General features: G+C 44.5%; 1 protein-coding gene across 2 annotated transcripts; it reads right to left on the reverse strand.

The window, feature by feature from the left end:
* LOC8053446 (exocyst complex component 2) lies at window positions 1–17,489 on the reverse strand. Of its 2 annotated transcripts, XM_029974329.4 has the most exons (27): window positions 17,329–17,487; window positions 16,928–17,054; window positions 16,700–16,870; window positions 16,487–16,616; window positions 15,315–15,358; window positions 14,036–14,105; window positions 13,057–13,181; window positions 12,884–12,961; window positions 10,049–10,194; window positions 9,890–9,971; window positions 9,691–9,793; window positions 8,964–9,076; window positions 8,296–8,459; window positions 8,142–8,186; window positions 7,735–7,904; window positions 5,846–5,967; window positions 5,665–5,738; window positions 4,042–4,125; window positions 3,799–3,929; window positions 2,695–2,779; window positions 2,489–2,605; window positions 2,219–2,360; window positions 2,057–2,112; window positions 1,674–1,796; window positions 431–492; window positions 308–367; window positions 1–237 (listed from the first exon to the last, which is right to left on the reverse strand). In XM_029974329.4, exons 2-27 carry the CDS (start codon window positions 17,037–17,039, stop codon window positions 150–152), a joined length of 2,697 nt encoding a protein of 898 aa, XP_029830189.1. In that variant the 5' UTR covers window positions 17,040–17,054; window positions 17,329–17,487; the 3' UTR covers window positions 1–149. The 2 variants fall into 2 exon arrangements, with proteins under 2 accessions (XP_029830189.1, XP_040355581.1); XM_040499647.2 differs by having other exon boundaries at window positions 308–492; window positions 17,329–17,489.
* Window positions 17,490–17,887: the final 398 nt, after the last annotated feature.

The following is a 17,887-nucleotide window of genomic DNA, read 5'->3' on the forward strand; positions in this document are numbered from 1 at the left end:
TATAGGTATTCAAAATATTTTATTGAAGGTATTAATTCTACTTTGATGCTGTGTGCGTACAAGCGAGGTGCTCCTTTGATCTTGACACCAACGAGACAGTCGAGGCAATAATGACGGGCAAGCCATAAATAAAAGGTGGTCGTCTAGGGTCATACACTGACCACGACATCCTCCTTGAAGCAGAGCAGCTGCAGCCGCATTTGATTCCTGAACCTCTTCAGGAGCTCATCTACGAGCCTGGCAGACAAAAATCGTGCAACGAGTGAGGACCACACCCAGAGCACAGGAGAAAAAGTTGACCACTCACTCCTTGTCTTTTGTACTGCTGAATGGATCTAGTCGGCTCCTGCAGATCATGAAGAATTTTCTGAAAAAGACAACATACAAATAGCAGGCACTACTAAGGTTTGCTGCCCAGGCTCGTTCATACCCAGTATTTTGCGTCCTGTAGGAGTCCACGGCTTCCTCTAGTGCTCTCAAGTCGAGGGTAGCCTGAAAAGAATTACTTTTGTCAAGCATTATACATAGAACTTAGCATGGATGGGCAAAATACATGCAAATATGTATCGAAATACAAAATACTTCGTCAAAAATGTATTTAATTACAAATCTAATTACATTTCCAAAAAAAGCATTTAAGTACAAGATACAAATACAACCAAATGTATTTGATCTCCCTCTAAATACTTTTCCAAATACATTCCTCAAAATTTGCGTCAGCGACTTCAGGGCACCTGCAACGGGTTTCTGGGTATCTCATTTTAATTTTGCATCGCACACTCGGGAGTTAGTGTGCGAGGCTCTAGTAACGTAAAATAGAAATATAATCAGCTTGGACGTAATAGGTTAAAGTACAGAGCTTCAAGCAGTTTTTTTTTGTCGATTACATTTTGGTATAGACCAACAAAGAACCGAGATGAGCAAGATGCGCAGCACTAGCTAGATTTTTTTATTGTTGCAACTCGCACCAGTTACGAAAATCTGGACGACCCGCGCATTTAGAATGTTCCAGGCAAAAATATGGATGGAAATCAGGCTGGAAAGCATCACAAGTTGTCACAGGCACTTATTTAGCCAGCCTGCCTGTGAACGTCAATTTGGTCACTATTCTTTCCCTGGACTAGCACCGTAATCACAGTCACTAAACGCTTTTACTTGATTGAGAGACACTGCATTCGGTGCAGAACGTAGCTTTCTTCCTGCTCTGGACAGTGACAATAAATTTGAGGGATGTATTTTCGCCCACAAAATTGTATTTAATTACAATTGTATTTGAAATACCCGCATTTTAGTATTTAAACACACATGTCAAATACATTACCCAATTTGTAATAATACAAATGCAAAATACACAAAGTATTTGAAATACGTATTTCAAATACTTGTATTTGAAATACTGCCCATCCCTGGAACTTAGTAAGGCAGGTAAGACACTATGGTCAGAATTCTAAGCCACAATCAAAACAGATTAAGACCTTTGAGGAGAGAGCTGTATGTGGGCCAAAAATTTACCTGGTGTGCAAAGTATCTTGCTAAGGGAGAACAATCCTTTACCTGCACCCCTAAGTACATATGTGAAGCACAAGTTACATCTATTTTTAGCATGCTAAAAGAGGCTGATTGTACTTTCACCAAGATATATCAGAAAATGCCAAGGCTGCATAAATACTCACTTGCATATTTCCATGTTTGGTAAATTTTTCAGTGCACTCGTAGAGACGAGATATCTCCTCAGCTACATTCTGTGCCAGTGGAGTCATTATCCGACTAACCAATGGGGGCGATATTGTATAAACCTGCCGGAGATAAATCAAAAGCCATCAGGGGACTTCTCTGGTCTTATGGAATCTTGCCATCATGGGCATGTCCAGCATTATCGAACAACATGAATGTCAAAGTCACTGCAAGCACCCCACCTGGGGTTCAATGGATCCCCAGTTAGTGCACAAAGGAGCCCACTGATACTCCCTTGTCCCATGTAAGCCTGGAACCAGGTTTCAATGTGGGACTAAAATTCCTCATCAAGCCAGCCTGATGTGTACAATTTTTGTCTCACCTCTGCATGAACCTCAATCATGCTCATAAGGGCTTCCTTGATGTACGAACTGACACCTATGAAGGGAAATGAAAAGCAGTTTATAATAAGAGCGAGCAATAACAAGACTAGTATTTAATATAAACAGTAAAGAGAGATGACCAATACTGGCCTGGTGCATACCCATAGGCTCGGCACACTTTTTCCAGTCAAAGGCTCCTGCATACATGTTTGGCTCGATGGCGCCAACGATAGGGTCACACTTGGCTTCAAGAAGCTTCTGGAAGAGCTTGCGGTCCAGCTCTGCCAGCCTGCTTAATGTCGTCTGTGACGAGTTTGGTCATCGATGGCAAAAAGTGGTCAATAGTGTTTATAGTCCATTCCAGATAATACATTCTGAGAACATTTCAGAAACACAGATAGGGAGAACAGAAGCAACAATAAAAGGTTTACCTGTATTACCAAAGACATGTCTGGGTAACCATGGCGCTCAAAACTCTCTTGTAGTCTTGGGATCACCACACGAGACGTGAAGCTGCAGTTACTGAGCACTATCAGCAGCCTCTTTTCCTGTTGCACATGCGAATTTGTTAAAACATAATACACGAATCAATGCACACAGTCAAATGTAGAAAGAAGAAACAGCATTATTTGATTACCAAAGGTGGTGTTGTCAATGAGTCCTCCCTCTTCTGCTTAAAACTTTTCGCCCTTTGGCCTGGTGGCAGAATTTCAACGTTACTTCTGCAAAAAGATACCACAAGACAGCTCATGAATTTTCCCATTACAATTCCAACACTCATAAATCCTGAAATTTAAAATGCATTGCACATACAACTACTAAGGTAGTGTGTTATATCTCAGAGTGGATACGAAGATATCAATATGAACATTTTAACTTTAATCCTCGATTGGGTGCATTCTAAACACAATTGAGCTTATGATGGCCATGAAGGACAAAGTTTGCAGGATATGAAATGCTAGACAAGACGACTGTTCACAGTAAAGTACTGTAACATTAACAAGGCTGCGTTACATAGCTACGTCGTGTTGTACGAAACAGCGTTCCAAGGAACAACGTTCCCGGAATGTGTTCCTTTTAGCAGGAACTAGGAATGCAGCTGTTCCATCTTGCATCGGTGGAAGTTTTCGAGGAAAACGGCGTTCCTTTTTTGTATTTATTTATTTGCTATTTCACCCGAATTTAGTAGGCATTTAGACTGTTTATTATCGACTATTTCAACCTCCAACTTCAAGAGATAAGGAAGTGTCCAAAAGGTAGTCGGAAACAAAGAACTGGAATAAATGTGATCGTAGTGACTTGACACATAGTTCGATGTGGATATTTTCACTTGCTTGCCTTATTTTACCTATGGATCATGCAGCACAATATTTCATTAAAATATGCGAATGTAACGTTAATATAAGGACACTCCAATCTTAGAAATTTAATGAAAATGCATTCCTTTTGAACCACTGGGACTTGTAACGGGAACTCGTTCAAAGACTGAGAAGGAACGAGCTTTCGTTCCTGTTTTGGAGCAATGTGTACAACACTAGCTATGTCATTCTGATATGTTGTCTTCTACAATGATCCCTGCTGTTCGACAAATTACTTGAATTGTTGCGTTGTACTCCGAATGCAAACTTTGGCAGAATGTAAAAACTAGTTGTAACACTCCGAGACTCTCAGAAATCGGCCTTTAAAAGGATGGTACAAATGTCTGTACAGGAACCAGAATTTGAACCAAACATGGACCCACCCAATGGCATCTATAATGGGAGAAAGGCGATCGGGGCTCAAGGCACACTTCTCCAGGGTCTCGACAAATGCCTGCAGCACTGCCTGGGCATACTGCTTGATTGTTCCTTGGACATTGATCTGCTCAAACACCTGGCAAATTCAAACAAAACAATTTTTCATGTGACCACCATGCTACCAGGACGTGAGCTGTAGTAACGGTCATGCAATATCAACATATTCCAAGGAGTCTGTTCCACCGTACCTCCATTTCTCTGGGTCCAGATTGCAGAATGTTTTCACGTACCAGCTGCAGAGTCTCAACTACACGGTTCTCAAACATTAAAGGCTAAGAGAAAAAAAAATAAAAAATTGGGGACAACGTTATAGCGGTATAAACGCAGATTCATGCACATGCACACTTGTTATATGCAACATTAGAACACTTCAATGCTTCATGTGTACACTTAAAGGGGCAGTGCAACAATTTTTGTACTTGCAGTAAATACCACTTAGGACTGTTCTTTACATTCAGAAACCATAAAACATGCTTTTTTTTCTCCGCGCGATGGCAGTAGAAGAAAAAAATTTGAGAAAAACAAACGGTGTTCACGTCCTCAACACGCAGCCAGAACAAGTGGCCACGTGATCTGGAGCCGATTATAATACCGCCAATGTTCCATAGCCGCACGCCAGGGTTGGCAAAGCACAGGGCACGCGCCGAGTTCCACACATTGTTAAGGTTTGGCCATTCCTGTCATCGCAGTAATTGGGCACGAGCCACTACACAAATGCATGTCGAGGCATTGATTGTCACGAGCCCAGATCGAATGCTCATGCAGTGCTTGTGCCCACACTATGAGCTGAATATAAATATCATCCCCGCGGGGACCGCAAAGCTTGACGACAAAATCCTAGGGATTGCATTCTTGACCAAGCTAACAATGCCACTGCCACCAACTTCAGCATAAAGTTTTGCGAAGGAGAGACCTTTTGCTTTTATCTTTGAAATCGTGCAGCGACAAAGAAGCTTCTTGGTCAGTGGCATTGTGTCTGAATATACTTGTGTCCCACTAGTGCCAGTAGGCTTGTGTAAACTAAGAAACATTCCTAACCAATACCGTTGCACGGCCCCTTTAAGGCCTGTTCACACATGCAGCACAGCGCTAACTTGGCAACATGGACACAGTGCTCCACAACACGAGACCCAACGTTTTTTTGTTCACACACAATGCAGTGCTCTACAGTGCTAACTCGGCCCCAAGTTGATATTGACAATACCGCTGATGCGGTGCTAACTTAGCACTGGGATGCATGTATGAGCCGGCCTTTAATATGTGCCACATGCACACTTTATGATGTGCTATAGAATGACGCAAGAGACAATCACAATCCATAAGCAGTTTAGAACACTCTTCAAATCAAAGCACCCTCTAATCCGGGCAGAAAGGAAGTCCAAGAAATGCTGTCTGGGCCTTTTCCAGGCAAGATACATACAGGGCATTTGCATATAAGGCAGGTAAATAGCAGAAGCTTGTAGGAAGAGCCCAAACCTTCCTGGACAACCTCAGAATGGCAGCCAGTTTTATTGCTAAATATTCTAAGGAAGCAACAGTTGCCATTCCCTGTACATCTGTCGCTTCATATCTGCACGAGATATTGACCACTCACCAGGCATGCCAAGGCAATATGCGAGCAAAACAACACCCAAATGTGTTGGCCGATTCCTTCACTCGAATCCTACGGAATCTGAGGTCCAGTTAAAACCCCCATAACCCAAGACATGCTATACTTACTGCATGGTAAAACAGTGCCCTCTAAACCAAAGCCCACTTGCAAACGCAAATTCAACCTTGCGACATTTCAAGCGCAGCAAGTGTGTCCGTACCAACTGTGTGGTGCCGCCACACCGATCATCCTTCTCCAACCTCCAAACTTCAGACTTGAGCAAGTTTCTGACATCTGAGAAAGATGGAACCATAATGTAGCTTTTCTTTGCCACAGTGGACCAGGGCGATTAGGCATTTCAAGTACACAACATGCGGCAGTTGCTCAAAATGTGGTGGCACCTTCTGCGGCTTGTCCAAAGAGGCACGTCATAGAATGCACACGCAGGTCGAAGATGAGCCGCTGCACCAAGGACGTATTCTCCTCAGGAATGTCCAGCTTGAGGAGAGACAGGTAGCACTGCCTGAAGCAGTAACAGCGTGTTTTAGGGTGCAATCCTTTAAGGCTTCCAGGTGACTTCCAATATACCATATTAGTCGAGTAATAGCCACACTATTTATGAACAAGGCCCTTGCGTCTACTTTCCCACAGAACACATTTACAGCCAATCATCGCGTTGCGCATAAATAACACAACGAATAACCAGATCCAGAACACGATTCTCCATGCAAATGCAATTTTCAGATGGTATCTTTGCACGAAGACGTTATCTCTGTCCTGTAAACAGCTGGAATCGTGCTGTCGATCGCGGTGATTGGCAATCTGCGTGCTCCGCGGAAAAGCGAGCGCTCAGGTTTTCTGCATAAACAGTGTGGCTATTACTCGAATCAATGTGGTAGAATCAACACACAAACTTTATGCTTGACAATCTTTCTACTAAATGGCGAGGCTTTTTGCTGGAGCCGAATTAACAGATGTAGAAAACATTGTTTATGTTCAGCAAAGGTTGGTCATCCTGTGGCACAATGAAAACTACTACTAGTAATGTTCACAGGATTTGGGATTGGCCTTTACAATAGCAATCGCAATATTAACCCTTTGACGGTCGTCGCCTCCCTACATGTACGACGGCAATTACACATTTAACGGAAAACAGTACGCACTGCAGGAGGTGTTGCTAATTGTTAAATCTTTAGCAAACAGTAAACGTTATGTTTGTATGGTGTTTCGCTTTTCTGAGACTATTTATAGTTTTGAAATTAGACGTTCCGCACACGTGCAAGATGGTCACTTCACATGCCGGCTGCTCCGGCAGTAGTGGCAATAGGAGCGCAGACACTTCCAATTCAGACTTTTAACGCTTCCCAGAATTGGATTCAGAGAATGAGACCATACCATTCTATGGAGATGCTCTATAAATGTACCTCCAGTTCAGAATCAAACCGCTGGAATGTCACTGAACTGGACGTGCCAAAATGAAACCGAAGGGAAGAAAAAGGGAGAACTTTTCGCCTTCAATGTTTCCATTGATGCTTCTAAACCTTAACAGCTTGCAGGTACTGTACATTCTCGTGCTAGGCAATTAGGAAAAAAAAACTGGGCATTAACCCTTTCTTTATACAATACCTCTGCAAAAAAAAAAAAAAATCCCGATTACCACTCGGAAACATTTTTTAGGAAAAAAAAACTCAACCGTCAAAGGTTGTCTGTCCATTTGTTTCGGGAATGACACCAGACAACTCATGCCTCCTCCTCCTCTGATTAAGAATGTTAGCCGTTCTTAACAACACCTCTTTGGTGCACACTTCTAATACAAAGTGGAAATGGCACAGTGCTGTAGCTGCACACAGTTAGCTAATAATGCTGCTTTTTATTGCCCTTTTTTAAAGGACAGTATCAGAAGGTGCTTCACTAGTAACCAACACTGTCGTTTTGGAAAGCTGAGATGGTTATGCTCGAGTCCCACTAGAGCGACAAACAGAAACAAACGAACAAGCGTCAAACAGATGCAGCATGCTCGTGCGCTGGTACGTTGGCAGGCGTTTAGTCGTTCGGTGCTCGTGAAATAAACGCGAGTGATTGCAAGCCTGCCAAAGATACCCTCGCGTGCATGATGCTCGTGTTTGAGCATAGCCTCCTTTAGTCTACAAAGCCTGTCAAATCGCGAAAGACTTTGGTTTGAGGCTTGTCGCTGTCGTTTGTTTCTGTTTTTTGCTCTAGTGGGACTTGGGCATTACTGAGGGTATCTAAGCAAGAACAGAAGAAATAAAAGTATAGTAGTGGGTGATACCGAATTGAGCGCAAGCACTGAGGTAGCCATGGTCCCAACTTCTCGTTGGTTTTGTGGCCAGGCCAAGCAGAAACCCTGTGTGCTTGCTTAGCCAGAGAATGATGGGTTGGAGGCAAGAGTGCCACACGCACTTCCCAGGACAGCTGACCCACCAAAGATGCCACCATTTCCTGTTGAGGGGAATCAGAACACACTCATTGATTCCCCCATTTCTGGCAAGCAAAGTCTGTTTAATTGTCATCCCAACTTACACCACCAGAAGCATCTGCAAAGAATTATAGACATTACTGCAAATGCTACAAAGAAGTTCAGTATCTTCACAAGCTTTAATGCAAACATTTTATGCTTATTGTCGGTGACTAAACCATGGTGGGATATTGTTTCGAGGTATTTGGTTAATGACTCACCCTCAATTCTTTTTCATCCCGTTCTCTGTCATTTACGGAAGCATCCTGTCGAGACAAACATGTGCAAAACGTTACCGAAAGCTAGGCCCGAAATCGTACTAGGGAATGTGTAGCAGAACAGTGGAAGATAAGCAAACTAGGCAGAATGGCAAACCTCAACAAGGAAATCGCCTGCAAAGTAGGACAGGCCCAGCTTCCAGAAGTCGCATAGGTGCTTCTGAAAAAGCGCGGTCACTTCTTCCACAAAAAGAACTTGTCTGGGAAGGTCAGGATGGCTCTCTTCACTCCTTTTCCGTTCGTCTTCATCACCTTTTGCCACTGAAAGGTAGACATGCAATGACCTACATGCACACTCTAGCCATGATGTAGATTGCTTGGTCACCATAAAAGGTGAAATGAGGACAAGGAAACCTTCTCATGAAGTTTACATTGCCTCCTACAAAAGGAGATTGGTCTAGAGAAACTGGTTTAGTAGGGTACGTTGTTGGGCTAGTTGGTTCATCTTAGTAAAACATATAAAATAGCGCAACAGAAAGACAAGGACAAGAAGACTCAGATAAAATTCCAGTAATGCCATGAAGCTGTCCAGAGGAATACCAGAAGCATTCTGGATAGCCACCACGCCACTTGCTTTGATACACCCGATGACAGAGCGGTACATTTCTTCATGCGGCAGCGCCTGTCCTGTATACTTCTTGTCCTTGTCTTTCTGTTGCGCTATTTTATATGTTTTACTAGAGAAACTGCATGATCCTTATCACCAAACGAAGACGCAGCTCACGGACTATAAAAATATATTTCAGCAAAGCTATGTAGACTTACATACGGACAGATGTTTCTGTTTGCATGTTTCCACAGAGTTGAGAAGCCAGTTGTAGTTATGCCTCACAGCGTCCCAAGCAGGACTACCTGGCACTTCCAGACTGATCAAGTACCTTTGAAATGGAGAAAAGCAAAATCTTATACTTGCTGACATCAGCAGCGCAGCCTTAACGAGCTTTTCTTTTTTTGTATCTGAAATATAATTACCATAAAATCCCGAGGAGGCCCACCTAACATCAAGAGCAAATCGGGTGAAAGTTTGGAGTGGGCTAACTTTCGGTGTACAATCAAGAAAGTAAAAAAAGATGCTCTTTTTAGGTTGTGTCCCGTCCAAGCTTGTTATGGTGGCGAGGGGCAACGATGCAAAGATGACTACTTTCCAGTCAGCAATGTGTGCTCATATCCCGCCATAGCTAACTAGCCGCATTTACGCCGAGGCCATCATTGATCTTGACACTACTATTACAAGGACAGGGTAATCTTTTGGTGCTTAAAAAAAAAATGAAGCAAATCAAGCCGAAAATAGGGGTGGACTATCTTTCGGAGGTGGAGCATCTCTTGGGATTTTACGGTACCTCTGCACTCCTGAAAGAAACTTGATTTCACAACCAATTCTATGTGGTGTACTGATGTATTCCTAGAGATTAGTTTTGAGCCAAATATTACTGCAGTGTCTCTTTAAGGCTCTGCCTCATTCACGGCCTGCAGAGAGTAGACGATGGTTCACCTGATGAGGCGCTTCTGCTCTTCGACTGGCATGGGCAGCTGCTTGAGACTGTCCATGAGGGCATTACGAAACCGCTGCACTCTTTGCTCAACATCCTGAAACACTGCAAGAAAAGAATTTTAAGCTGTTGGTCAAATTTAAGGCAATTTTTGAAAATCAAGATTAAGGTGTACTGTACAAGTGAAAAGGTGCTGCTTACCCCTGCGGAAGACAGCAACCTCAGTGTCTTGAAAAACAGACTTTGCACGGTTGTAGTCATTGATAACTACATCATAGTCCCCCTGTTGGAGTGTGTAATAGCAGTGTCTTCACTGTCTGGTCACCAGGGTGCAAAGTCATCAGATTCAATCGGCATTACCTTCTGAATGTTCTTTTCGATGGTGACAGGTAAGTTGAACAGAAAGCGGAACTTCTGCAAAATGCTAAGAGCATTTCGTGTTGAATCTGCCTGGTCTTTTCTTGCCAATATGGATTCAAAGATGTTTTCTGCCTCCTCCTTGGATCCTTGAAAAAGATTAGATCCTTGCGAGTTTAGTCCATCAAGTGTCAAGAAGACGGTAGTATAAAACAGTTTCGGCTCTTTCTCATTTCTGCTCAGGCAGGAGCAGTTTACTGGGTAACGTTGCAATGAGACAGACACCGCTTTTGAGTGAATACATTAGAGTCTCGTGGAAATGGAGCGTGCTGGTTAAGTTACGGTGTTTGTGGAGAATAACATAGAGGACGAAAACAGGACGACACGTTTCTCCAACTGGCAGCATACATTTATTTTGACGCCCGTCACCGAACGCGACAGTCACCGCGCAGAGTTGGAAGGGTTGAGGAGGACAGAGAAGGAAGGGAGGGTGGGGGTGGAGAGAGGATGGAGATGGAGGAAAAGAGAAACATGTTTTTAGCCGGCAGCGCACGCCGAAGTCAAAAAAGGGGGGGGGGGGGGGGGGGGGTAATAAGGGAAGTGACCTTGAGGAGGGAAGGGCGACCCTACTTCAAAGGCGCCTACGTTTGTCGCAACTCCGGACGCAGAAAGGAAACGTCGGCGTCGGAGAGACAAAGCGATGGGGACCCGATGTTTTGCGGTGAATGGCGCATAGCGAAGGCTTCGATAATCTCGCGGCCGTATCTTGACCTGTGTGTGCCCACTGTCGTGGTGGCCGGAAACTCTGGTTCGCAGGTGGGGCAAGAACCGACGTGCTGGGCAATTGGGTGCAGGGAATGGAGGGATGGGTTGGAAGCCGCCTGTTGTACCTCGTTGGCGTGCTCCCTTAGGCGGTCGTTTAGACATCGGCCTGTCTGGCCGATGTATTGCGCGCCGCACCCGAGCGGGATCGAGTAGACGCTGGCCTGTCTACAAGGAACGAACTTGGTGGCGTGTTTTTTGGAGCACGGCTTTGGGGCGGTTGGGTTGTTGACCTTCCTGCAGAGCGAGGAGAGCCTGAGGCGACATGAAAAGAACACCTGCGTGTCATGTCGGAGTGCTAACGATTTGATTCTGTGGGAGACGTTGTGCACGTATGGAATGCACGCGAAGCGGGATGCGCGTGGCCTGCTCTTAGGTTGTGTGCCGGAGGCCTGGGCTGTCATAATGCGTTTTAATCGGGTCTCAAGTAAGTCTTTTGGGTAGCCCGCTTTGACGAGGCGGGTGAGCTGTAGGGAGCAGCTCGTCGAGATTAAGTGAGAGCATGACTTGGATCGGGATGAGGTTAGGAGGTTATGAACGATTCCGCTTTTGACGTTTTTTGAATGGTTGCTGTGGAAGGGAAGCACTGGTTTGCAAGATCTTTGCTGGAAGGACCAGCAAATGCCGGAATCCTTGGGGTGAAGGCGAAGATCCAAGAACTGTAGTCCGTTCTGTGTGGGGGCCTCGCTGGTAAATTTTAGACCGAACGAATTATCTGAGAATATCTGCTCAATATTTTTTTTTTTAGGACCTCAGATCCTAAAAATATTGAGCAGATATTCTCAGATAATTCGTTCGGTCTAAAATTTACCAGCGAGGCCCCCACACAGAACGGACTACAGTTCTTGGATCTTCGCCTTCACCCCAAGGATTCCGGCATTTGCTGGTCCTTCCAGCAAAGATCTTGCAAACCAGTGCTTCCCTTCCACAGCAACCATTCAAAAAACGTCAAAAGCGGAATCGTTCATAACCTCCTAACCTCATCCCGATCCAAGTCATGCTCTCACTTAATCTCGACGAGCTGCTCCCTACAGCTCACCCGCCTCGTCAAAGCGGGCTACCCAAAAGACTTACTTGAGACCCGATTAAAACGCATTATGACAGCCCAGGCCTCCGGCACACAACCTAAGAGCAGGCCACGCGCATCCCGCTTCGCGTGCATTCCATACGTGCACAACGTCTCCCACAGAATCAAATCGTTAGCACTCCGACATGACACGCAGGTGTTCTTTTCATGTCGCCTCAGGCTCTCCTCGCTCTGCAGGAAGGTCAACAACCCAACCGCCCCAAAGCCGTGCTCCAAAAAACACGCCACCAAGTTCGTTCCTTGTAGACAGGCCAGCGTCTACTCGATCCCGCTCGGGTGCGGCGCGCAATACATCGGCCAGACAGGCCGATGTCTAAACGACCGCCTAAGGGAGCACGCCAACGAGGTACAACAGGCGGCTTCCAACCCATCCCTCCATTCCCTGCACCCAATTGCCCAGCACGTCGGTTCTTGCCCCACCTGCGAACCAGAGTTTCCGGCCACCACGACAGTGGGCACACACAGGTCAAGATACGGCCGCGAGATTATCGAAGCCTTCGCTATGCGCCATTCACCGCAAAACATCGGGTCCCCATCGCTTTGTCTCTCCGACGCCGACGTTTCCTTTCTGCGTCCGGAGTTGCGACAAACGTAGGCGCCTTTGAAGTAGGGTCGCCCTTCCCTCCTCAAGGTCACTTCCCTTATTACCCCCCCCCCCCCCCCCCCCCCCCCCCCTTTTTTGACTTCGGCGTGCGCTGCCGGCTAAAAACATGTTTCTCTTTTCCTCCATCTCCATCCTCTCTCCACCCCCACCCTCCCTTCCTTCTCTGTCCTCCTCAACCCTTCCAACTCTGCGCGGTGACTGTCGCGTTCGGTGACGGGCGTCAAAATAAATGTATGCTGCCAGTTGGAGAAACGTGTCGTCCTGTTTTCGTCCTCTATGTTATTCTCCACAAACACCGTACATTAGAGTGCAAGTAAAAACATACTTAAGACTGCTTCGGAAAGTTTTTCTGTCAAGTCAGATCCCATCTCTTGCTTATCTTTCTCCATTGCCTTTTGAAGTTCTGAAAAAGAGACTTGTTTGCTTCTTTAGGCGTACCACAAGAAACAGGCTCTTCTTTATAGTAGTACATAGTTGGGTAACAAATCTGAAGCATACCGTGAAGTACGTCGAGACAGATGACAATGGCATTGACATTTGATTTTAAAAATGATGAGGGACCCTCTTGAAGTTGTCCAACCTTGCGCTTTAGGCTCATGAGACCTGCTTTCAAATCACTAAAGCTGGAAAAAGAGAAACAGCTTTTATCTGTGTTCCTAATTTGGGGGTAAAAAAAAACGTTTTTTTTTCTTTCCTAAAACAAAGTTTTTTTTGTTTTTTTATGCATAAAATAAACAATCCTAACTGTAATGAGAACAGTGTGGGATGTAAATCCACACAAACAAATAAAAGTGTGGGTATATTTGAAACTTGGAATAATTATTGAATAGTGTTTGTTATTTGATTCAATTCACAGCATGCCTTTATTTCTCTTAGTATTCCAAATAAACGTTTTTGGAATTTCGCGGTGTCTCGCATCAAGCTTCATTGCTTCGCACCAGTGTAAAGCAGTGAAGCTTCAGTGCTCCGTGTCTGCGTGCAAGTGTCAAGTTTCACTGCTTTGCACCTAAGTACTAGGAGAAACTGCCGTCTTGTCAGGACATCTCTGCTGGCTAGACTGTCTCGGTAATTTTGTTCACTACTGCAGGTCAGCCTTTGGTTATTATTGCAGTTCAACCCCAATTTTAAAGGGCAGTATTGGGAAAAAATATAACCCACATAGAAATAAGGGAGTCATTGCTTTGCTTACCGTGTTACATCACATCTTACCAAACTCGTCTTATTACGGCCTTCATTCTCTTAATACAAGTATTGAAATCATTCTCATGCAATAATCTATTCCTCTTCATAGATAAGGTTTCAATAAAAGATGTCCCACCATAATTTTTTTAAAGCATTCATGCTCAATTTACATTAAATATAAGATATTCATGTTCGAAAATATTTTAATTCAATTCACAGTCGAACCTCAATATTAGCATATGATTCGCAGTAAAAATTTTGGTATTTGCACACCTTTAGAAACTACCATGCTTACCTTGTACTGTTGTAATTTTCCAAGAGGTACCATGTTGGGTTGAAGTTCTCAGAAAGCAAATTTCCAGAGCCTAATGGAAAAAAGCAAATCACAAGTATCATCAATTATGCTACTTACCTCGAAGGAGTCGCGACAAAAATATTCATTGGTTGCTTAAAGGGATGCTGAACCGAAATTTTGATTCCACAAAACACGCGGTAAAAGCGTGCAACGGGATGCTACAAACGCCAAAACATCACTCATACAGCGATATATCAAACAGATGACCAAATTTTTTAAGAAAAGGAGGCGCATTTGACAGAGATGATGTCGTCATGTTTCTCCGAGAAGGAGAGGGAACGGCCTCGCGTCTTCTTTGCCTCGCGGCCTTGAGGGAGCGAAGCGAAGAGAGGAGGAAACTCGGTATAATGACGTCACGCGCCTCATCGGCCTGGTTCAATCTCGACCTCTTTTTCCGAAAATACGGCCATCCATTCGAGATATCGCCTTACGAGTAGTGTTGTAGGGATTGTAGCGTCCCGCCTACATTTCCTGCATTGTTTTTCTGAAATCCAAATTTTGGTTCACCATCCCTTTAAGCTATCAACCATTTAAAATCCACAATTTGCACCTGGTGACCAGGCAACCATGGAAAGTCTCAGCTGTAACCAGATGCAACCAACCAGTAGCCTGCTCCATACCGCGTGCCCTCCACCCTCACTCCCAATCAGAGTTGCTTGCCTCTGCACACCTAGAGCATAGTCTCCAAAATGCTAGGGCCGTGGTTCTCAACTACTGACGTTTTGGAGACCCCTTCTGGAACAGCGGAAGTGATGGGGGACCCCATCCACAGGGGAGGGGGGATAATAGACGATTACAATGAAGGGCTAGCTAAATAAAGAAAACTATATCCATGCAAGCTAACTCCGAAGTTCTGAAACAGACTAATCAACCTTACTCACTCAGTGCACATGTAAAACGGTAAGCATCAAATAAAAAAAAAATTATTTTATTGTTCAGTTGAGGCTTCGGGAATCCCAAAGGGGTCTGCGGTCCCCCATTTAGAATTGCTGCGTTCAGGCAACTAGGTGGTCAAGTGATGAAAGTTTCTAAAAATGCTCGCTGGGTTGGTGGAGTCAAGGGGTTCATAAGTGCATCCAATCTTTTTGTAAAACTAAAGCAATGTTCACAACAACAAAAACAAATATTGGAAGCAGTTTGTCACACATAACGATTCCATCTTCTATGTGACGTGGCTCCTTTAAAAAAAATTCAAATGAACCAGAAATGGTTACATCACCTTCAGGAAACAACTGTCGAAGTTCTTCTTCAGGGAACCTTCTCCTGGAAAGGCCGATAAGAGAGGAAGGCAAAAATAATCATGAACTCGAGAAAAACAGCATGGAAGTCTTTCAGTTGTCCCGCCTCCAGTGCAAGATTCCAGGATGAACTACAGTGCGAGTCGAAAGAAATTTCTTGTCCTGTCAATGACTACCTATACAAGCATGACACCCTGAAAACCATCATCATCCAAAACAAAACAGTTCATGTTTTCTACTGTCACTGCATAAAGGAAGACATACATAGAAGATATGCTCTGGAATAATGAGCTTAATATTATTTTGAAGCTCTTGCCCACTGCAGAAGCCGAGAGCGAGTACTAACAAATACTGTAGACAGATTACGATTCCTGGGGTTTGTATCTTCACAAATTTCATGGATTGAAGTGAGTGAAAAGTTTATCATGCAAATAAATCATCCACAATAATTAGTATGTGGGGTTCATGGGCCAGTTCACCCTCAATTACAAGGTTTTAATTAGGTAAAACATCCCCGAAAAGGCAACACTGTGGGAAATTATTAGGACTGAACATACCACAAATTCACCATTTACAGGATGAATACTGTGGCTAGAGAACTGGGTGTGCCAAACAGTAATGAGTGCACACCACAACTTGGAAGTGGCTCATCAGGCTATGCTGCAGAAGCCATGTATGCTAGGATCCTCAAATTGACAGCTGTGTTGAGCAAGATGAAGATGGTCCTGCTTACAGGAAGTTACCAAGAGAAAGACGAAAATTTCAAAGGAGGAGATAAACACATTTCTTTCCAGAAATATCTTAAGAACAAGAAAACGTTCACACTACATAAATGTCCGAGATTGACACACTTCACCGTAGTTACAAAGCTGAGCTATCAAAATTTGAATGCATGCAGCCCTCAAGTTGGTGTTTGCATGGACCATAGTAAATCCAAAGTTTACGAACTAGTTACCTTATAACTCCAATCACATAAGAAAACAATGAAGCGAGAGACTCTGCCAAAGTAGCCAAGTTTATTTAAGGCCTTCTGCACTTTCTAGGAAAAACAAGCGGTACCCGAGCAACGTACGACCACACACTTGTACATTTGTACTAGAAAGCTCGCATTACAACTTAGTGATGGTACGTGGACATGCGACAATGTACTTACACAGATTCATCCGAGATCCCGAGGGGATCTTCAGGGTGCAGCTGGGCGGGCGACGTCGGATGCTTGTGGCCGAAAGCATCGGAAAACATGTGCGATTCGTCGACCCAGATAGCAGACTCAACAGTGGGACCTGCACCAGTCAACAGGCCCCGGTTTTCGGCCTTCCTTTTTCAGACATCACAGGACGTAGCACGAGTTAGACCCTCCACTCACCTATCACTTCCAAGATGCCCCGAAAATGCACTGTGCAGGTGCCGACGCCTCCGGATCGAGTTGTGACGAGGACTTCGCCTCTGCCGGTGCAAACTCTTGTCCTGGTGACGATTTTGCTCGAAGATTTCCACTCCGAGTACATGGAGCAGTCCACGCCACATATCGTCACATCTGCGAGAGGTCTCTCTCAGTATGCAGACGGTCGGCCAACTGACGCAGCTCACTTACTGACTAGGTCGTTCTGGTCGATTCCTAGGTTCTCCCCCCGAATCGTCACTTTGGTCCCCGGTGGCCCCTCGACGGGCGAAAGCCCGGTCACTTTGGGGGGCTCGCCTGTCATTGCTGCACACCTTTCCTGGCAAGTACCGTGTCACGCAGGTCAAATGGCTTTCGCCTGGGAAGCCGAGTCATTGATGTTGACGACAGCGGGACGGCACGAGATGTCAACAAAAAATGGGGATTATCAATATCCTAGCCAAAAAAAGAAAAACAAGAACGGAAGGTGGGGGATCCGGTGGGCGTGTGCGTGTGTGCCGGTAAAGTGTAGGACAGATGCTGCATCGTACGACAACTTCCCAAACGCCCTTAAAAAAAAATGTAAATAAAGTAAACGGTGTTTCGTACTGTACCTAAAGCCCCTGTGATCTTGTTAATCTGGAGACTACAAGCATTTCAGCGCCAAATCAGTCAGCTTTACGTCAGCTTCACGGGATGGGATATCCCAGATCGGCAGCTCCACAAATCAAGCCCTCGCCCAAGTAGATGGAGAGATCTAATCAGTGCAGTGTGAAGTCAGTCAAGTAGCCGGCAACGAGTACCCAGTTCAGGACAACACGGAGGTCGTTTCGCAATTTTTTCAAAATGATCTCATTCTAACTTTAAGAGTTCTTACTTGTTTCTAAAATAAGAGTTTCCCTGATGTTTTTTTGTTTTAACTTTGAATAAATTTTATGTGAGGTAACATTTGCAAAAAGTGCAAAAAGTGTCAGGGAGTGTGTTTGTATTCTACGTAAGTAAGGTGGCGCATGCTACGCTTTAGAATCACAATAACTATTTTATTATTTCTCTAGACCTTCTAACTCACAGCGTGGCCATTGTGGTTAATGAAACATTCGCCAAGTTTTTAAAAGTTGGCAGAGGTTATTCTTTTTATCTATTATTTTAGCATGTGTCAGTGTTTCTTTTTAT

The sequence above is a fragment of the Ixodes scapularis genome, unplaced genomic scaffold (assembly GCF_016920785.2).
Source record: "Ixodes scapularis isolate PalLabHiFi unplaced genomic scaffold, ASM1692078v2 PGA_scaffold9__187_contigs__length_104089568, whole genome shotgun sequence".
NCBI lineage: Eukaryota > Metazoa > Arthropoda > Arachnida > Ixodida > Ixodidae > Ixodes > Ixodes scapularis.